Source organism: Arachis hypogaea, chromosome 16, assembly GCF_003086295.3.
Source record: "Arachis hypogaea cultivar Tifrunner chromosome 16, arahy.Tifrunner.gnm2.J5K5, whole genome shotgun sequence".
Classification (NCBI taxonomy): domain Eukaryota; kingdom Viridiplantae; phylum Streptophyta; class Magnoliopsida; order Fabales; family Fabaceae; genus Arachis; species Arachis hypogaea.
The window spans coordinates 128,313,375-128,335,522 of NC_092051.1; the positions used below are offsets into that span (position 1 = coordinate 128,313,375).

Here is a 22,148-nt window from a genome sequence, read left to right on the forward strand (position 1 = left end):
ATAAAGTTTGGTGTTGTTCAATGTAATGGATGCATGGACAAAATTTTTTCTGCTACAGTGTTAGTGTCAGGTGTAAAACGTTACCTGCGTTTTACTTTCGGCCTGTTGTTGTTTTTTTGTTTTTGTTCAGCAAAGGGAACAAAGGTGGGCTGTGTTTTACTTTTTCAAAATTTTTTTTATTTTTTTAACCCAAACTCGGCCTGCATTTTGTGATGGGTTAATTTTTTTTTTCGTGATAACAAAACGCAGATTGCGTTTTGTACCGAGGGTCAGCCTTTTTTTTTTGGTAAACGCAAAACACAGGCTGCATTTTTGCGTTGTCAGATCACTTTTTTGAAAAATTAAAAACACAGATTGCGTTTGTTGAGAAAAAAATATTTTAACGAAGGAGTTTGCCTATAAATACGAGGCACTCCTCGCCCAAATGGCCTCACTCCCATTCTACTCATCATACTCTTCTTTTTAGGTGTGTCAAAACAATAAGAGTAGGTGAGGTTGAAGTTATGAAAAATATTGTAAATTTGCGAGTATATTATAACGGTGAAGTTATACCAAACACACATGAAGGAGTGACTTTTGTTTGTAAATGTCCGTTGTCATTTGCTATTCCATGTACTATGAGCTTTGTCGAGTTGCAAAATGGGCTTTGTAATAACATTCAAAGCCACATTTTGAAAAGGGTGAGCAACCTTTTATACAGAAGTCCTGTGCAAGTATTTAGTGGGCTAATTTCAATTAATGCCCATCACTGACGATGCCAGTATGCAGCAGATGTTCTGTATTTATCAACAAACCCGATTTCACGTGCCGATGATAGAGTTGTACGTTGAATTTGAACAGCAGTCAAGATCGGGCGCGGTCGGCGAGGAGGTCAATGTTGATGAGCTCGGGGATATAGATTGGGAAGAAGATAATAATGACAGTGAAGAGGAGTTCGAAGCTAACTATGAAGTCGATGACGAAAACGATGACAGAGACTTGACAGGCAATTCGGAGGTGCAAAATGAAGCGAATGCGATTGCAAGGCAGCACCCCGTTTGGTGTTTCGTCTTTTATGCGGATGGTGTCAGATAACCCCAACGGACTAAAATGGCCCTCGACTGGAATTACCAGAATGTGGTATGTAAGGCTCAGCTGCCTGAGGCGGCTGTGGTTCCGATATATATGCTGCCTGCTGCTGATATGCCGGCCACTACTGGGCATATGCTGGATCCTGAAACTACTGGGCATATGCCGGGTCCTGAAACTGCTGGGCATATGCCGACATCTGAACCCGGTGCTCGTACGCCGGGACGCTCATATGCCGGCATCTAATTAACATTTAAATACAATTAATAGTAATTACTGATTACAATTTATAAACCTAATAATCATAATACTAGGAATTAATAGCGATACCTGTTCCTGTTGCTCATGAGGTGGGACTTCCTGGTGAGGGCCAGCTGGTTCTTCCTGTTGCTGCTGTGGTTCATCGGCGCCAACCTGTTCGCCTGGAACTCTATCTGACAGTCGGAGGTGAATCCCATACTGCTGCGTGTACCAGTCGTAATACACTGGGAGAGGATGGAAGTCAATAATCTCCTCACCTAGCTGCAATGTGTTGTAGCGGTCAACTGTCCATCTGTTAACCCATTGAATGTAAATCCGTCCCCACTCATGGTTTTGTGCTCCTGTCAACCGCTTGCAGTGATCATAACTAAGGTCGAACGCGGGGCCTGGTGGTAGCTGCTGCATCCCGAACTGTCGTCTGACCCGGTCTGTCGGGTGCCATTCTATGCACTCGAATGACACTAGAGGCGACTGGGTGGAGCATAGAACCAAATGGGGAGCGAGGACATCCAGAATCCCCACTCCCATATATGGTCGCCATATAAACTGCACAATAGTTACCAAGAGACCGGTTAGAAAAACTATTCTTCTGAATAAAAACTTTGGACATTAATGGTACAACTTACGTCGTCAACTCCCATGTCGTCGAGTCCTCGCCTAAAATGCGCAGTAGACCGCTGTATATTTCTCGTATGTCGGCGCCAATGACTCCACCTAACGAAAACAGAATAACAATATTAATAAGAAGAACAAAATAATAATAATAACAATAACGATAAAAGCCAATACCGTCGCGCTAGTGGAATACCAACATCGCCGAGTTGATCGCGGGGTATAGGTGCCAGGAACGGCATACGCTCCCACGCCCAAACAAAAAGTAGTATCAGTGGGCCATCCATTTCCTTGCAGTTGTATCGTGATGCACGACACAACGATCTGTATAGGTGTGCCAGATTTGCTGCCCCCTAACTATACCCTGAAATCCGGTGGAAATCTCGAAGTAGCGGTAGAAACTTCGAGTTCAGTGAAACAGTCGACTTATCCGGAAACACAATTGTTCCGAGCACGCAGAAAATGTGCGCCCGGACGTACCGCTCGAGGGACTCCTGAGTATCACAAGGCTCGCTGTCTCTGCACCGCCGGACCCAAGCAATATGTAGCTTCCCGAACACGTGATCGTCCGGACCGGGCTCCCGACCAAAACACGCAATGCAGTTCTCCACCAAAAACTCGTGGCTGCTATCTGATCTACCTGTAACGGCCTCCTCATTAATCGGGTGACCAAGAATATAGCTCACATCTTCCAGCATCACCGTCACTTCACCGACCGGAAGATGAAATGTGTGAGTCTCCGGCCTCCAGCGTTCCACCAAAGCACTCAGTAGTGCAGAATGACCTCTCATTTCGCCTACTCGCGAAACGTGCTGAAATCCAGTCAATACCAATGTCGCTGCAGCTACCTCGTTAAAGGTATCTAGCGGATCCAATTTTCTGAGCAACAAATTTCTGATAACCTGCAAAAAGAAAAATGATAATTATTAAATTCTAAATAATATCGGTTAATAATTTGTTCAAAAAAAAATAATTAGCAACAACAACTAAACAGTATTATTATTATTATCTTAAAACATAATAATAAATTATTAAAAAATCATAAATATTAATCTATTATTTATTAAACAGTATTATTAATTGGTGAATGCTATCGTGATGAAGAACATAATTTTCATCAGCTGATTAAATTACGTGGAATGCACAATTACATCACGCGTGTCCCTTATTTTCTGAGAAGAAGAGACAGCTTCTGAGGTGCTGCAGGAGATTGTATTATGTCATGTCTCTCTTCTGTGGGATTAGATGAAGTTAATGACATTAATTTTTTTTAAGTTAATGACGACATTGTTATTATGTTAGTTAATCTTTTGGGTCTTTTTGATGGATTGGCCAGGTTTTTTTGTTGTGATTGGGACATTGGGTATTATGGCTAATATTTGTAATCACTAGAAAAATTAGAATTTTGGTGTCACAAATTTAAGATTAGAACCCATTATGACAAAAAAGAAAGAGATTAAAACCCACGTTCTTAGACCAACTGAAATCATAAAAATAATAACAATGATAATAAAATAGAAGAGCATGCTTACTATGATGGTTTTGAATTAAAAAAATCGAAATAAATAAATTAATAAAAACAAAAAATATAAATTAAATGATAAAAACTAATTTTAAAGTTTTGTAATTCTACCATTTGTATATTATTAATTATTTATATTATTTTATTAAATAAATTATCATTTGTACCCATGAAAGATATAAACGCTGACAAATACACTAATGTAAGAACAAAACGACAATTGTAACTACGGAAGATGGGCTTCGTATGCCAACAGTACCCGGACTTAAATTACGCAATTGATCTGTTAGGGTACTCTTGACACACGGAAACTATCTTCCGTGGTTATAATTGTCGTTTTATTCTTATATGAGTACATTTGTCCGTGTCAGTATCTTTTATGGGTACAAATGGTAATTTATTCTTATTTTATTTTTTAACTTGTGTTGGTCCATTATTGTTATTATTCTTTAATATCTATCTATCATTTATGATGTTTTTATTAAAATAAATATTCTAAAAAAAATTAATTAGTTAAATTTTTTGTTAATAAGAATTTGATTAGTATTTAAAAATTATCATTATTATTTTATATTTTTATTAAACAATAGAGGAGTGTATACTAATATTTTGTAATTAAAATTAATATTTTAATATAAATTTTTTAATATTATGAATTTTATATTTTACTTCTTCTCGAAAGTTTTCGGTCACACCTATTTCTATAGATTGATGCCCTAGAACCCTTCACATTACACAAGGCATATACTGATTATCACAAGTATATTTTTCTTAATTTTTTATGATTGTTATTATTTTCACACCAAAATCTTAATTTTTTATGATTGTTATTATTCTCACACCAAAATTCTTGCTTTTTTTTTAGATATGGGTAAAATCTAAAATCCGAATCTCCTCTTACATTTTCTACCCCAAACTCATTCATTCCTCCCTCTCTACTACACATGCAATATCCTTCCTCACCCAAAATCAGCCTCTCATAAAAAAAGAAAACATCGGCAATAAAGAGGCATCTAAAGTCACCAAGCTTTCTGAATGATGGCAAGGTTGCACAAAATACTGGTTCTAATACAACTTAATTTAACTTTGCTAATAAAAATAGAGTTGTTGCTTCACTTTTCGTTCTCATCCGGTGCTGTCGATTCTATCTAAATTTGGCCAAAAGGGATAGAAGTAATAGCGCCGAATCTGGAGAGAATCAACAACACCAGATCGGAACGGAAAGTGAAGCAACAACTCTATTTCCATTAGCAAAGTCAAATTAAGTTGTATTGAAACCGATATTTTGTGCAACTTCGCGGTCGTTTAGAAAGCTTTGTGACTTTAGATGCCTCTTTATGACCTATGTTTTTTTTTTTTTTTCATAAGAGGCTAATTTTAGGTAAGAGAGGATGCTGCATGTGTAGTAGAGAGGGAGGAATGAATGAGTTTGGGGCGAAAAATGTAAGAGGAGATTTGGGTTTTAGATTTTACCCATGTCCAAAAAAAAAGGGCAAGAATTTTGGTGTGAGAATAATAACAATCATAAAAAATTAAGAAAAATATACTTGTGATTCTCAGGGTGTGCCTTGTGTAATGTGAAGAGTTCTAGGGCATCGATCTATAAAAATAGGTGTGACCGAAAACTTTCGAGAAGAAGTAAAATATAAAATTTATAATATTAAAAAATTTATATTAAATATTAATTTTAATTACAAAATATTAGTATACACTCCTCTATTATTTAATAAAAATATAAAATAATAATGATAATTTTTAAATACTAATCAAATTCTTATTAACCAAAAATTTAACTAATTAAATTTTTTTTAGAATATTTATTTTAATAAAAACATCATAAATGATAGATAGATATTAAAGAATAATAACAATAATGGACCAACACAAGTTGAAAAATAAAATAAGAATAAATTACCATTTGTATCCATGAAAGATACTGACACGGACAAATGTACCCATATAAGAATAAAACGACAATTGTAATCACGGAAGATGGTTTCCGTGTGTCAAGAGTACTCTAACGATCAATTGCGTAATCTAAGTCCGGGTACTGTTGGCGCACGGAGCCCATATTCCGTGGTTACAATTGTCGTTTTATTCTTACATTAGTATATTTGTCAGCGTTTATATCTTTCATGGATATAAATGATAATTTATTCAATAAAATAATATAAATAATTAATAATATACAAATGATAGAATTACAAAACTTTAAAATTAGTTTTTATAATTTAATTTATATTTTTTGTTTTTATTAATTTATTTATTTCAATTTTTTTAATTCAAAACCATCATAGTAAGCATGCTCTTCTATTTTATCATCATTGTTATTATTTTTATGATTTCAGTTGGTCCAAGAACGTGGGTTTCAATCTCTTTTTTTTTTGTCATAATGGGTTCCAATCTTAAATTTGTGACACCAAAATCCTAATTTTTCTGGTGGTTACAAAAATTAGCCATAATACTCAATGTCCCAATCACAACCAAAAAAACATGGCCAATCCATCAAAAAGGCCCAAAAGATTAACTAAAATAATAACAATGTCGTCATTAACTTAAAAAAAAATTAATGTCATTAACTTCATCTAATTTCACAGAAGAGAGACATGACATAATACAAGCTCCTGCAGCACCTCAGAAGCTGTCTTTTCTTCTCAGGAAATAAGGGACACGCGTGATGTAATTGTGCATTTCACGTAATTTCATCAGCTGAAAAAAAATATGTTCTTTATCACCAAAGCATTCACCTTATTAATTATTAAAAATTTGAAGCAAACTTATTCTCACTATCATAACTAATATTATAAAATAATTATAATAACACTCTAATTATAATAATAATTACTCAAATATAACAATAATAACAATAATAATAACCATTTATTATATTATCTATAACATACACGATTTGTTATTAACATACAGTATTAATTATTATTACAAACCTTAATATAGTATTAAACATAATAATTTTTTTAATTAAATATTATTAAAAAAACCGTTTACTGTTAACAGTATTATTATTATTATTATCATAAAAAATAATAATAAATTACTAAAAAATAATAATAAATTATTACACATTATTGTTATTAAAAATTATTAATAAATTATTCTCATTAACATACCCACTATTATTATTATTATAATAATAATAATAATAATAATAATAATAATAATAATAATAATAACAACAACAACGTCACTAACAACACTGCCTATTAATAACAATAATAATATAATACCAGTATTAAAAAATTTAAACCGTAATGAGAAATAAATAACAACATAATATTAGTTATAATAATATTAATAACCCCAATATTACTAATTACAACACAAATAAATAAATAAAATTCGAATAAATCTATATATTTATTGTTAAATATTAAAAAAAAATTACTTACAAATTGAGGATGATCCAAATACTCAATAATATGTTCTTCTGGTTTGGTATAGTCATGCACCATTTTTTTTTCCTATACTGTGCCCTTCTTCTTCACCAAGCTCCTTCTCACAGTAAACTTTCTTTCTCACTCTCCCTCAACTATTTTTCACTTTGCTTCAGTAACTAATTTTTACTTTGCTTCCTTCCATCTGCGTTTTCCGCTTATAAGCACCAAGCTGAGACACCCGTAGAGTACACGTGGCGTGCATGCAGATAGGGAGCCTGCAAAACGCAACCTGTGTTTGGCTCTGCTACGTTGACAAACGCATCCTGCGTTTGGCTCTATTCCTGTTAGCATGCAGGGGACATTTCGCTTGCTGGTTCTCCTTCCTCACCAATCGCAGCCTGCGTTTTGCAGGGCCTGCAGTTTTTTTATTCCAACGCCTGCAAAACGTTACCTACGTTTTGCAGGTCTCTGATCAACACAGATCCACAATTTGGGACAACACACCATGCATCCATATACACGTTGATCACCAATCATTTCTCCATAACCAAATTAATTTCTGGCAATTTTTTGGGACCAATTTGACTATTGTTTTTGATACATTATTATGAAAGTCTAGTTTTGCCTTGTGGTGGCAGTATAGTGTTTCACGTAACTTGTATCTTCCAAGATTGGAATGTGATCAAAGTCTTCTCACTGCTCTCAAGTATTTAGGGAACTTTATTTTTTTTTGTTCACAATATTCTCCAACCTAATAGATCAATAACGAATTTTTTGCGAATCAAAGTTCTATTTAAGATCGTTGACGAATAGGTTACTGCATGTACAAGGCGGGATTCGAATCCCTGATAATTGCTTAAGTGAACTAGTGAATTAATCATTAGATCAATCAAAGTTGGTTATTTAGAAAACTTTATATTAAATCGTATTTACTCAATTGTCATCTTTTTGTCATTGGGCGGGGGTGAGATTTGAACATGAAACTTGAGGAATGAAAAGTGTTCATACTCTGCCTCATATAATTTAGGACCATAGGCCCAATAAAGATTTGGTCCTTTTTTAGAAAGTCCAATAGGTTGTAGGATCCGCCTGCTCGACTTGCTTGGAGCACGGGTTTCATGACCCATGTTTGACCTGAATTGCGCCATAAGCATAGCTCCGTCACCCACTACCATAGATGCTATCTACAAGTCAATAACCACCTCAACGTGGAAAATTTTTTCCATTTACTAAGGAAGTAACGGAAATGGATCATCTCCATTTTTTTCAACACTTGAGAGAATAAAGTGTGATCTCTCACCTTTAATTCTATAAGTGGGACCAAAAATAAATAGAAGAGAGAGCAATGAAGGGTGAGATTAAACACTGGACACCATTCAGTTTTTTTTTTCACTGGAGAGGATCCACTCCCGGAAGTAACTACCCACTACTACAAGTGGAGAGATACAAAAGTAATAGCCAACTCATCACTTCTTACTATAAATACTCCATCAAATCAATGTATTTTTCAACTCTAATTCACTAAAACTTATCTAAAATTTTTACTAATTTAAGTATTAGATTCCCTTATAGATACTTCCCACCATCTACTTAAAAACGTCAAACAACCTCATCTTATTGGTGAACACGTCGAGACCTTCAATTCAAAGGAGTCTGGACCTCATGTCTAGGCCCATAACACTTTGGTTTCAGGTATTTTCTTAGAACATAAAGCAACTTGATAAGGAGACACGTACTCGCATAAGGAGAGAGCCGATAGAACAATAGGTTCTCTTAAATTTTGAATATTAGTCCTTGTGTCAACCTGCTTAACTAGAGATCAATCAGCATTGTCCATATTCAACACATTAAACCCTTAACACTGATTCTTTTCACTAGTATTATCTAAATGTGTCCATCTTTAGCTTCTATTATCCCCTCATCTTACAAAAGACTATTCTTGATCCTCTACCCACACCAAAACCTTTCCCAAACCCAAAACAAAAATCCATCACACCTGCAACCACATGTAGGAAAAAAAAAGTTCTTAGAAACACACTAAACTAGCACTAAGGAGTGTTAAAAAGTAAGAATGGAAAACTTTGGCATGGAACCTATTGAAGGCAAACTAATCAGCATTCAACTAAACATAAGCCAAGGTTATGATCCAGATTGCCTCAACTTGGTAGGCAAAATAATCACAGAGAAAGAAGTCAGATTAAGGTGACAAAGAACATTATCATGGGCATTTGGGGCAACCCAAAAGGAGTGACGATATCGGAGGTAGGTAGAAATAAGATACTTATAAGCTTCAAGGATGAGAAGAAAGGCAATCAAATGCTAAAAAATGGTCCTTGGAACATTAAAGGCAATTTGCTCAACCTGCAGAGGTGGTCACAAAACGCTTCATTTATGATGTTTTCCATGACTTCATGGACTTGGATACAGATACATGGGATCCCAGTAGAGTATATGAATGAGAAAACGGCTAAAACAATCGGATATATGCTGGGAATTGTTGATAAGGTTAAAGATCCGAAGCAAGACGGGGTGCTGATGAGAAACTTTCTCAGAGTCACAGTGACCATAGAAATTACAAGACTGCCGCAAACAAGTTTCTGGCTGAAAAGGGATCAAAAGGAGAACAAATGGATAAGCTTCAAGTATGAACGATTCCAAGAGAGCTATTATTTCAATTGTGAAGTCATTGGGCATGAAAAGAAGAGTTGCACACAACCTATGGCCATGGTCAGCTTGGATCCGACAAAATCAAGGTACATAGTAGAATTAGGAGTCAATAGTACTAGAAAGTTATCTATCTCAGAGGGTGGAAGAAGCAGGGGCATCCACGAACAAACAGGAGAAGAAGAAGAATAGACAAAGAGGAAGATGAAGTTCACAAGAAAATTGGGTTTAACCAATGGTCTGAAGATAGTAGGTATAACCAGTAGTCCAAAATAGTGTCAAAAGAAGATGTCACATCCTATAGAAAAATTTCACATGAATTGAAGGAGTAGGGCGGTAGTTACGCACCAATAAAAGAGACATCAAAGACACTAGCACAAGGAAGTAGAGCAGAAGAGCAAAATAGAAATCTTTTCGCTAACTTTGAAACTTTCAAAGGAGTTCAGAGAGAGAAAGACAAAGATAAAGAAAGGAAAAGAAAAAGTGGATGATGATATATATATAGAGAGCAAAGACAGTAGGGGTTTTTACTTTGAGCCAAGCATTCCACTTGAGCCTAATAAAGAAGATCAAGAGGAAAGGCACCAAATAAAGTCTCAACCGTCTAAGGCCCAACCAAACATGAAGAGTATGGAAAAAGAAGACACATCACAAGGAGAAACAAAAAGTTCAAAGCAAAAAATTTTTAGAGTCCTTCTTCTCAGAGGCTAAAAGCCCAAATCACACAATATTAGTTGAGGGACAACAAAAGAATAGAGTAGAAGAATTATGGCTAATGCAAAATAAGGAAGATAGAGAAAAACTTAGAGAGGGTTATGAAAAAGTGGAAGCGACATGGCATTGGTGCATGGGAGAACCAAAGAACGGCAAGGGGACCACCAAGAAACACGAACAAAGACAAGAGTATTCAGATGGGCTGGAGGGAAATATTATGTTGAACTACCAATGGAAGAGGAGTTAAACACTAGGGAGTCAGAAACCATACCCATACCGAATTCGGAGGAGGAATTAATTAATTGTGTTAAAGATAGTATTAGGCTGAAAAGAAAATGAGAAGGAACAAACCTAAAGCTAATTGAAGACAAGGAATAGGTAGATGAGCAAGAGCAATAAGGAGTCAAGAGAGAAAAGCGGGAGAAGACGATCAATGAACTAGCAAAAAGTGATTTCTTAGGAAAGCAAGCAAGCAAATAAAGTTGAGGAGGTGGGCCTAATCAAGCCCCCACCTCAACCATGAAATTGATAAGCTAACACTGTCGCAGAGAAGCGGCAGCCACGACAGGTTCCGAGATAAAGAAGCTGTGCAAATAGCATAAGCCATCCATGATGTTCCTCATAGAGACTAGAGCTAAGGAGGAGAAGATTAGGAGTTTAGCAAAAAAAAATGACAATTTGAAAAATATTTTTGTGTAGAACTTCGGAGGCTGTCCGGTGGTCTATGTTTAATTTGGAGGAAGTATATGGATATTTCAATTCACTCTTAGAGTCAAAATTGCATTTCATGCTATATTAATGATAACAGGGGCAATAAGTGGAGATGCAATTTTATTTATGGCAATCCAACGTTCAAAAGTAGGAGAAATCTTTGGCTGCAATTAGCAATGCAAAATAATTTGATTGATGAACTAGTTTACTATATAGGAGACTTTAATGATATACTGGATCAACAGAAAAAGGTCAGAAAGACCTCAAAACCAAAAAATCACATTGAGGTATTTAGAGAGTTTGTCAACAAGAAAGATCTTATGGACTTAGAACAAAAATGGAATAAATTTACATGGTTTAGTAACCCAAGAAACGACTTTATAACTAGGAAAAGGTTGGACAGAGTGATGGCTAACTGAAAGTGGAGAAGACTCTTCCAGCATGCAGTTCTCACATCTCCACCAACCATCAGCTTGGATCACTGCCCTCTAGTCTTGGATCTCAAACCAGAAAGGATTAATTAGAGACTTTTTAGATATGATACGTTTTGGGATGACTATGAAAGCTGTGGAGATACCATTCAAAGAGCTTGGGTGAGGGGATCAGACATACAAGGAGGGTGGAGGAGCTCTTAGAAAAACTAGATAACTGCAAGAGAGACCTTAAAAAGTGGAGCAGAGATAGATTTAAGAGAGCGGATAAAGAGGTTGTCATGTGATAGGAAAACCTGCAAGAGCTGCAGAACTCATATTTGACTGTGAAAAACAAAAGACAAATCCAAGAAGTAAAAGAGAAGATCACAGAGATTTGGAAGAGGGAAGAAAAATACTGGGGACAAAGGTCGAGGTTGAAATGGATAAAATGGAGAGATAAGAACACTGCCTTTTTTATGCCTCAACAATCCAAAGAAGATATAGAAATAGAATTGAAAAACTCAAGGATACAAATGGAAAGTGGATCCAAGGTCAAAATGTAGTGAAGCAACTCATAGAGGACCACTACAATGCCCTTTTCAAGACTAGAGGACAGGTAAACATGAAGGAATTCTTGGAAATAATCCTCACTAGAGTCACAAGCTAGACAAATGAAAGGCTTATGGAGATGGTTTCGAATGAAGAAATTAGAAAACTGGTGTTCAGTATGGACGGCTTGAGAGCCCCAGGTCCAGACGGTCTAAATGGGCAATTCTACCAAAAGCATTGGGGAACCATATGAAAATAAGTTGGGGAAGTAGTAAGGAATTTCTTTGAACAAGGAGAGCTTCCGGAATAAGTTAACCAAACTCATGTTGTGCTGGTACCGAAGGCTAAACAAGCAAATAGTCTTAACCAAGTCAGACCAATCAATTGCTTATTACATATACAAGATCATTTCAAAGGTGATGGTATCCAGGCTAAAGAATATTATGGAAGAGATTATTTCTTTGGTTCAAAGTGCTTTTGTAGGAGGAAGATTAATTTAAGACAATACTCTCATTATGCAAGAAGCATTTAACACACTTAATGAGAAGGGACGGAAAAGCTCCCAAGACTTGGTGATCATAATGGACATCAACAAGGCCTATGACAAGATGGAGTGGGATTTTTTGGAAGAAGTACAAAAGGTGCTTGGGTTGAGTCAAGGGTGGATAAAGATTATCATGAAGTGTGTAAGAGGAGCTAAATATAAATTCAAGATAAACAAAGATCTCACCAAAGAAATTGTCCCTCAAAGAGGTCTGAGACAGGGAGACCCTTTTCACCCTATCTTTTTATAATAGCTTCTGAAGTTCTAACTATTTTAATGAATAAAGCCATGAAAGGTTGATAAATGGGGTCAAATTATCCCTAACAACCCTAGCCATTACTCATATCCTCTTTGCTGTTGACTATATAATTTTTTCAGGAGCATAGGACGAAGAAGTCTATCAACTCTTACACCACGACTTCTGGACAGATGATCAATCTGGAAAAGCCAGAGATCATTTTTGGAAAAGAAGTATCTATACAGACTAGTAAGGTCAATATAGAAGACATTCTTGGAATACCTTCCTGGGACAACCCAGGCAAATATTTAAGGATATCGGCCAAGTTAGGGAGAGCTAAGAGTAAGTCGTTAGAATGGATAGAAGAGAAAGTGGCTGGGAAGATATAGGGATGGAAGGAGAGTCTGTTAAATCAAGCAGGTAAAGAGGTACTCATAAAAATAGTAATCCAAGCTATTCCCTCTTATGCAATGAGCATCTTAAAATTTTTCAAAAAATTTGGCGAAAAATATTTCTCCAAGATAGCTAAATTTGGTGGAAATCGACTGGTAAGGAGAGAGGGATAGATTGGAAGAGCTAGAAAAAGATGTGCGCAGGCAAAAAAGCTGGAGGAATAGGCTTTAAAGAATTCTATCACCAAAACATGACCCATCTAGCGAAATAAGCATGGAGACTAACGAATAACCCAGAAGCTTTATGGCTAATATTCTCAAGGCCATATACCATCCAGAGGAGGAATTCTGGGAGGCAAGGAAAAAGAGAAAAGCTACTTGGACTTGGAACAGTCTCATGCAAGAAAGGAACTTTCTGAGGAGAAAAGGGAAATGGAGTGTAGGAGAGGACAGTAAGAGCAATATATGGGAAGATAACTGGATTATTGGGCAAATTCCCCACCAATCCTCCCCAGCTATCTTCCCAAGATATTTGTTGGTTCAGAGACTGGTACTAAAATTTCTGTCTCTATCTCCAAAATTTCAGTATTTCAGTACCTCCAAAAAGTGGGGACACAGGGGACTAAAATTTTTAGAGATGGAAACTAAAACTTTAATAACATTTTATATCTAAAATATATTTATTTTAATTAATTAATTCCAATTTTACCCTTTGTACAAATTAAATTAGAATTTCATTCTTATTTCAATTTCTGTCTCCCACTTTGCACCAAACAAAATACTGAGATTTATTTCAATCTCTGTCTCTTAGTTTTTGTCTCTCAGTCTCAGTCTTTCTGTCTCTATCTCTCCACCAAATGCTACCTTAGAGATATCACAGCCAAGGGCATGAATTTCGGCTTCACTTGGACCTTAAGGGATGCAAATATCTTGACCCATTCTGTTGCAAAACTCAAAGCAGAAGACAACCTCCCATCCAACTGAAGCACAAGATCAAATGGGTTTTTGGCAGTTATAATCAACTCGGAGAGAAACCATACGGTTATAATAGATTGTTAATCCTTCCCTTGGTTATCTCTGACCGTGCTTCAAACTCCCCCACCTCCAACAACCATTGCAAAAATAGAAAAGCTCAACACAGCGAGCTCTGGTCCCCCTGATGAGTAGCAGCCAAAAGTGACATAGGGAGAGAGGTGCCCAAGCTATGGCTAAGGAGCACCAACATCCATTGCACCAGAGGAGTTGACACGGGTCCCAGAGCCGTGGAGAGCACCAAGCCAAGTCATCTATCTCTCACTCGCTAGCGGGAAGTGAGCTTTCCTTCCCCAGACCCAAGAGAGATTCACCCAGGACAGTGTAGTTGTTCTCTCTCCCCAAAGTGTGATTCGAGATCACCGAGCGGCCGCAACTAAAAGTAACTAGCATCCAATGACTAGGAGTAGCAGAAGGGAACTTGGTTGAAGTTTTGATTGATGGCGACAATGACATAAGTTCTGGCGCATCTGAAGTGGTTCCAATTCCAGAATCCCAAAGCGCAAGCTTCTTCCGTCAACACGACATTAAGCACCAACAGTACGATCATCATGATTTGAATGGATTAGTGAAGGCAAATGCGATGTACTGTTTGAATTTGTGTTAGGTGCGAGTTGTTCCGAGTCGGGTCGGTTTCATACCCTACCTATGACCAAAAAAAAAAAAAAAAAGAAAGCAACTTAATTATTACTAAGCTAGATTGCTTCATATTATATATTCTGTTTTTTTAATATATTACATAATCATATATTATATTTTCTAATTAAAATATGTCTAAAATATTTAATTAAATATTATTTTTATATTTGTTTAATTTTTATTTTAAATTTATATTCATTCTTTCAAAAATTAACTATTTTTTAATTGTACAAAATTAGTAAAATAAACATTAAATTTTATTAAACTTCTATAAAAAGTAAAAAAAAATATTTTTATTAATCATAAAATAGTTATTTTTGAATTATAGATGTTTAATAAAATTTAATATTTATTTCAATAATTTTGTATAATTAAAAAATACTTAAACTAAAAAATAATGAATATAAAACAAAAATAAAATTGAATAAATATAAAAATATATTTAATTAAATATTTTAGATTTTATATATTATTAAAAAATATAATATATGGTTACATAATATATCTTTAAAAAAAGTATAATATATAACAAAAAGCTGCTTTGCCTAGCGGTAGGCAAGTTGGCGAATCTTAGTCAGCATTCGACAAAAAAAAGTCACCACCATGAAAAAAGATAGTAATTGAATAATATGTTTTAAAATAGTAATAATTTAATAATTAATTCTAAAAATAGGGACAGATAGATAAAAAATAAAAAAATAATTCTAAATTACTATTCAAGTGGAGAGATTCAATAATTTTGATATAAATCAAATATGAAATTGACACATCAAAAAACGAGAATAATTTTATGATAGTCAAGATTCAAGTTTGATAAATATGCTTTCAAAAAGAAATTTATGAACCAAAACTCTAAGAAAAAGTCTCTGGTATGGATCATATGAAATATGAGTTAATAGTTAAAATCGTCCCTAAAAGATACCTCGATCTCCATTTTCATCCTCGAAAGATAAAATTAATCGAATTCGTCCCCGAAAGATACCCAACCTGGTCACGTTTGTCCTTCCGTCATCGCCTTCACTGAGTTGGCAAACGTTCGCTGACGTGTGTCGTTAACTGCCAGCGTGGCAGACGCCAAGTTGTACCCTATTGTTGCTGACAAGATAAGTCTTTTATATCAAATCAAATTAGTCCTTGAGTAGATAAACCCTAATACCAAATTCAACAATAAATTAGTTGCCTTCAACACTTTCAGTGGCCATAGACATCAGAAAAAGCTATAATTGTTAGTTCGCTGCGAGGATGGAGATAGAAAATGGAGGTCGCATGCGTCACATGCGATGCTAAACCTTACAGAAAGTTGCACGGGAGCATGGCTGGAGGCGTGCTTTAAGCACAAACACGCCCACGCGTGCACGTTCCTGACGTGTCCGCGTCAATTGCAAAATCAGCCTTCCACGCATATGCGTCACCCACGCGTACGCGTGACCCTACAAATCAGCGTAAAGAGGTGTCAGGTCGAAAGTTGTGCTGGCCTGGTGCGGACACTGTGCCCAAAGCACAAATTCACCCACGCATACGCGTCCCTGACGCGTGCGCGCCATTTTCAAATTCTGACTAGTCACGCGTACGCATCAATGACGCACACGTGTCACACATTATTTTGGCACACACCCCAAGACAAACAGAAAGTTGTGCGCGCGCAAAGAAGCCTTCGCAAGAGTAGCACAAACACGGTCACGCGTACGCGTGACCGACGCCCACGCGTCACCTTCCAATTTTTTTGCGACCCACGCGTACGCGTGGAGTACGCGTGTGCGTCACTAGCGCAACACCACCAGATCCCTGCGCCGCCACTTTTCTTATCTTTTCTTTTCTAATCCTTATTTCTCTCTTCTTTTTTTCTCTTTTTTCTCCTTTATTATCTATTCTTTTTCTCCTTCTCTTCTCTCCTTTCTCCTTCTTTCCTCCTCCCTTCTTTCCTTCTTTTTTCTTATTTTTTCATTAGTGTTAAATTTTCTTATTCAACTGTTACATCTTTTTTTGAATTATTCTGGTGTTTCATGACTTGTTTTATTCTGATTGGGTATTATTATTCATAAGTCAATGCTATTCTTTTACGATACTTGCATTCCATTTGCATTGATATGCACTTATATTATCTTGCATTACCCACTCCCTCTCCCCCATTTAGATAAATTTAATAGACCTATTAAAATATTTTATGAATTTAAACTTGACCTATTAACAGAATTAAATTTTTAAATTAACTTAAATTTAAAATTATTTTATAATATATCAGGCCAACCCAAATCGAATGCATGCCAGATTACCAGCACTTAACAAATCACTGGCCCTTTTTTTAAGGTAATAATATCGATTATTGGGGCAGCAATTTTTGTGATTTGTAACTATCAAATAGCCATTAATAATAATTTTAATGGTATGAGATTGGTGTAAACTTTTATCTAATGACTTACTTTTCTTTGCTGATTATGTACTAGTTAGAATTTAACAAAGTTGCTACCTCCTAAACTTTTCCTTACGTGAAAGTAGGTACTCCAAATTCGTTGGACGATCCATTTTTTTCCTGTCCTGCCCTAACAGCTGTGTATATCACCTCTCCAGCCAAGTATGCATTTCACCTAACCCAGCCCAATATTAAAAATAATTTCCGACCACTTAATATCGCACTAATAAAGTTCTAATAATTTTATATTTAGTCACTTGTCTTCAAACTTTAATTTCCAACGTAAAGACAACCAAATTCCAACCATTTTCTTTCCATTATCAGATAATAATCGTCTACTCAAATTAAAATTTTTGCATTCCATAATATTCAATTATTTTTCATTTATCTTTTTCTTTTCTATTTATATTTTTTTTATATATTTTATAAATCAACATTCTAAATAAATATGAATTAATATTTTATCATCGATTCTCACTTAAAAATATTTTCATGATGATAGTTAAAATATTTATATATATATTATATTATTTATTTTAATTAAATATATTAAATTATTTAACTATTATGGAGTACCTTAACCTTTAGCTTGTTTATTTTCAAATTCAGCTCGAGAGAGAAAGTGAAACCAACTCTTGAATTAAAGCATTGAAAGCTGAGTAAGAGGATCCATTTTCTTCCACAGCCTGCTTGGCCAACTGAGCAAGAACCTTCACTTTGTTCCTCATTTCCTCTGCTTCCTCCCCAATCATTACTCTCTTCAAAGCTTTCTCCAATGCATCGCATCCAACACATTCACCCTCCAACCTAACCCCTTTCACAGCTTCCACAGGCACTCCAATTTCAAGAACCTCGGTCACCAACTTCTCGTTAAAAAATTGCTCGGCGACAATAGGCCAAGTGATCATCGGCACCCCTGCAGCCACCGCTTCCAACGTCGAATTCCAACCACAATGCGTCACAAACGCTCCGACCGCTTGGTGCTCAAGAATCAAGATTTGAGGTGCCCAACCTCTTATAATTAGTCCCTTACCTTCCATTCTCTTCTCGAACCCTTCCGGTAGCCATTCCGCCCCGTCTTTCTCGTTTTTCTTCACCAACCAAATGAAACGTTGGCCTGAGGTCTCAAGACTCAATGCAATTTCTCTAAGCTGAGAATCTGGCATGCTTATTAAACTTCCAAAGCTAACATAAACAACTGAATTTGGTTTCTTTGTGTCAAGCCACTTTAAGCACTCAAACTCATTAATCGTAGTTTCTTTTCCCCGGTTTGCCTTCTCTCCTGTGTCCTTGTTACAGAGAGAAACAGGGCCTATAGGCCATGCTTTTCTCCCGAATTCGTTCTTGTAGAAATCTGCGTACACATTCTCGAGTTCGTAGAAGCTATTGACAACAACGCCATAACTCCTGGCCTGTGCTTCCTTTGCATCTTCCAAGAGCTTGACAAACTCCGTGCTGTTCTCCTTGTTGGTTATGAAAGCCGGCACGTCCTTCCTTGTCATTTTAATCTCGCCGGGAAGGCGAGGAACGAGGAAGGAATCCGAATCGGACGAGACATTCTTGTGCGGCTCGTAAAGTCCCATGCAATCGGAAGCGCACAAGGAGAAGAAACAAGTGCCGTGGAACACAATCCTCGGGATCCCAAACTTGGAAGCAGAATCTGTTGCCCAAGAATAGAATGCATCAGCAATAACACAGTGTGGATGTTGCTCAAGAAGTAGTTCTTCAAAGGGTTTTTGCAACAAAGTAGTGGCATGAAAAAACGCGAGGAACAAATCTTGGGAAGGGACTGAGTCCATGTTTTCACACCCCTTGGGTAAACCTGCTTCCTCACAAGGGAACTCAATGGTTTGGATTTGGATCACGTTGTGATGGTGTGGTTTTGATTTTTCTATGGCTTTGGAGATGAGTGATGCGTTGAGTGGGGTGGTGACTATGGTGGACTTAACCCCTTTTGTGGCAAATAATTTGGCCATATCAATGGTAGGAATTATGTGCCCATGTGCTAGGAAAGGGAATAACAATATGTGTAGGTTAGGATTTGAAGTATTCATCTTTTTTCTAATTATGGGTAGGAAGATTCAGACTTATGCATATACGAGAGGAAGAAGGAAGTTGCCGTGGCTATTTGCATTGGCTATGTTAGATACTTCGTAATCAATTTATAGAAGAAAAAGAAATAATAGTTACAGATTAACGTTGGAGGAATATCAAAATTTTATTATGTTTGATTATTAGTTAATCAATAATATTTAAAAATATGAGATAAAGTACGTTAGATAATTAGATTAAAAAAATTAAATTAATAATTTAATAATAATTAAAATCATTAAATTCTGATAGTCCCTTAGTATATTTTTTATAGTTAAAATGGTATTTGTTAAAAGTTGACATTAATTTAATTTGGTACTAAAAAAACTAAGCCTAAAATTTATGTGTAATTATCTTTGTGTGAAATTCGTGTAAAGTTAATATTTGAGAATTGTTAGATGATAATTAAATCAAAATTTTTAACTATCAACTTTATATGAAGACAATTATACGTGAATATTTATTTGAAATAAAAAATAAAAATCAAACCAAACACATTCTAAACGTTTCAAATTGATCTCCTAACAGTAAATCAAATTATTTATCCGTCAGTAAAACCATACACATCACAAATCAATTTATATTATATATGTCTTATCATTTATATTATTATATATGTCTTTGATAAACCATAAATGTGAATTGGAGATGAGCATACCCGTTAAAAATAATTCTTAGGTATTTTGTGAGTAATTTTATATTTATTTAAGTGTTATTAAGTTGATAAAAAAAATTTTAATAAAAAAAAATTTTATTTTATTTTTTAGTATGTTTAGTAAATTTTTAGTAATAAAAGTAAAAGTATTAGAAAAATAAAAAATATCTTTTTGAGAAGTTATTATTTCTATCTTTTTTTAAAAGATCATTTTTTAAAAAAAAATATTTTTCACGTAATAAATTAATAAAAAATACTTTTATATAATTATACTCAAACATAATTGATAAATAAAAAGATTCTTTTGTATGAGATATCCAAAAATAAAATTACTTTTACTTTTTTATAAGATTTTTTGAAAAAAAATAACTTGAAAAAAGATCTTTTTTTTTAAAAGCTCACCCAAATAAATTCTTAGTACTTTTACTCTCTAATTTATTAATTTTTTTATGTTAACATTATAAGTTTATCATATTTATTGTTTAAATTTAAAATATTAATAAACTAAAAATTAATCTCAAACTAATCCATATTATTGAGACAAAATTAAATAGATTATACATAATAAGAGTATTTATTTTTTCGTAAAGTACAAAAGAGATTATCTTTAGTTACTAAGTTTATATAAAGTATAGGAAAAATTTTAAGTGTACTGGAGAACACCGGTGTTCTAGTTGTTTTAACTGTTGATATTAATTAATATATATTATATATATTTTTTATAATTTAGATCAACAGTTAAAATAATTGAAACACTGGTATTTTCGATATACTTAAAACTCTTCCTAAAGTATAGTACTATGACTAAACTCTCTCTCTTTCATTTATCTTCTACTTGTATAAAAGCTGTAGATTTTAATCCCATGTGGCAATTTCTTTTTTTTTTTAATTTAAAAAAATTCAAAAAAGGAAAACGAAAAAAGAAAGAGCTTTTTGATCCTTCCTTGCATTATAACATTAACTACGTGAGTCTCTCTCTCTCTCACTTGTTGTTTCGCTGTCACTCTCAAATTTAAATCTTTCAACCCCGTTTTCCTTCCTCCAGTTCGTATTTCTCTTTAAGTTTGGCTATTCTCTCAATGCTGATATGCTCTCTTTCTCTTTCCTCTAGCTCTTTCTCTCTTGCTGGTCTTCGCTCTTTCTCTCTGAACTACATCCTCTATGTCATGGGTCTGGTCTCTATCTCTAGCAGACTTTGTGTGATGCGTTCTCTCCCAGTCTCTCCCAAACTCTAGGTTTTGAACCTCGGTATTCACATTCTGATTTATATTTATTTTCCATCGTCGCCATTTTTTTTCTGATTTTCGTTGTTTCATTCAATTTGACGACAAGAAGACTAATTTGATTGCGTTGATTGTAGCTCTTATCATGAAAGGTTCAAAGTGGAAAGAAAAATTCAACAGAACTGATCCCAAGTAAGTATTGTTAATTTTTGTTCTGCTTATGGTTATTCTATCTTTTTTTTATCTAACTCGTGTTTTTAGGGTAAATTGGACAAAATAATTAGGGTTTAGGATTTTCTAATTTTGAGATGTAAAAACTATAAAGATAATGAGTTGATATGAAATTTAAGGTATTAGATATTTCGATTTAGGTGTTCTGTGTGCTATTTGTGTGGTGTTGTCAGGTTTTTGTGATTTAGGTATTCGATGACAATTCGAAAGTAATGAGAATATCTAATCAAAATTTAGGATGGATAACCCCTATAGTCAACTATCTTAAATGTAATGTCCTCCCTGAGAATAAAAAAGATGCCCGAAGACTCATAAGGGAGGTGCAACATTACACATTAGTCCACAATGTCTTATATAAAATAGGGATATCAACACCTCTCTTGAAGTGTGTTTCGACCTCTAACCCAAAGGAGGTCCTAGAGGAAGTAAACAATGGCATATGTGAAAACCATTTGGGATCCTGGTCACTAGCCAAGAAGGTGATCTGGGCAGTTTCTTCTAGCCGGCCTTAGAAAAGGAAGCAACCGAGTTTGTTAAAAAGTGTATACCTTGTCAAAAACATGCCAACTTCCATGTTGCATCCCCTGAAGAGCTTATTAGCATTATCTCGCCATGGCCATTTGCAAAATGGGGCCTTGATCTCCTCGGACCATTTCCTCAAACTTCGGGACAAGTCAAATACCTCATAGTAGGGATTGACTATTTCACTAAGTGGACCGAGACGGAGCCACTAGCAACTATCACTAGCCAAAGAAGTCGAAAATTCCTCTACAAGAACATTATC

General features: G+C 35.0%; 3 protein-coding genes across 3 annotated transcripts; 1 reads left to right on the plus strand and 2 right to left on the minus strand.

Moving 5' to 3' along the window:
• Nucleotides 1-1,341: 1,341 nt before the first annotated feature.
• On the minus strand, nucleotides 1,342-7,373 carry LOC140180227 (serine/threonine-protein phosphatase 7 long form homolog). The gene is made up of 4 exons (XM_072220674.1): nucleotides 7,314-7,373; nucleotides 2,305-2,843; nucleotides 1,956-2,043; nucleotides 1,342-1,875 (listed from the first exon to the last, which is right to left on the minus strand). The coding sequence occupies exons 1-4, from the start codon at nucleotides 7,371-7,373 to the stop codon at nucleotides 1,342-1,344; spliced, it is 1,221 nt and encodes a 406-aa protein (XP_072076775.1).
• On the minus strand, nucleotides 5,925-19,365 carry LOC112754951 (UDP-glucose flavonoid 3-O-glucosyltransferase 7). Its single transcript, XM_025802784.3, has 2 exons — nucleotides 17,741-19,365; nucleotides 5,925-6,172 (listed from the first exon to the last, which is right to left on the minus strand). Exon 1 carries the CDS (start codon nucleotides 19,216-19,218, stop codon nucleotides 17,770-17,772), a length of 1,449 nt encoding a protein of 482 aa, XP_025658569.1. The 5' UTR covers nucleotides 19,219-19,365; the 3' UTR covers nucleotides 5,925-6,172; nucleotides 17,741-17,769.
• Nucleotides 9,079-9,714, plus strand: LOC140180228 (uncharacterized protein At4g02000-like). The gene has a single exon (XM_072220675.1). The coding sequence runs from the start codon at nucleotides 9,079-9,081 to the stop codon at nucleotides 9,712-9,714; it is 636 nt and encodes a 211-aa protein (XP_072076776.1).
• Nucleotides 19,366-22,148: the final 2,783 nt, after the last annotated feature.

Bases quoted from the DNA above. Each gene is read 5' to 3' on its own strand.
- LOC140180227 (XM_072220674.1), bottom strand. From the start codon at position 7,373: ATGGATGCATGGTGTGTTGTCCCAAATTGTGGATCTGTGTTGATCAGA. The intron at 2,844-7,313 runs GTAGGTAACGTT...TTCTTTTTGCAG, and splicing joins TGATCAGAGACCTGCAAAAC to GTTATCAGAAATTTGTTGCT. The intron at 2,044-2,304 runs GTATAGTTAGGG...TGTTTTCGTTAG, and splicing joins GATTTCCACCGGATTTCAGG to GTGGAGTCATTGGCGCCGAC.
- LOC140180228 (XM_072220675.1), top strand. From the start codon at position 9,079: ATGGGCATTTGGGGCAACCCAAAAGGAGTGACGATATCGGAGGTAGGT.
- LOC112754951 (XM_025802784.3), bottom strand. From the start codon at position 19,218: ATGAATACTTCAAATCCTAACCTACACATATTGTTATTCCCTTTCCTA.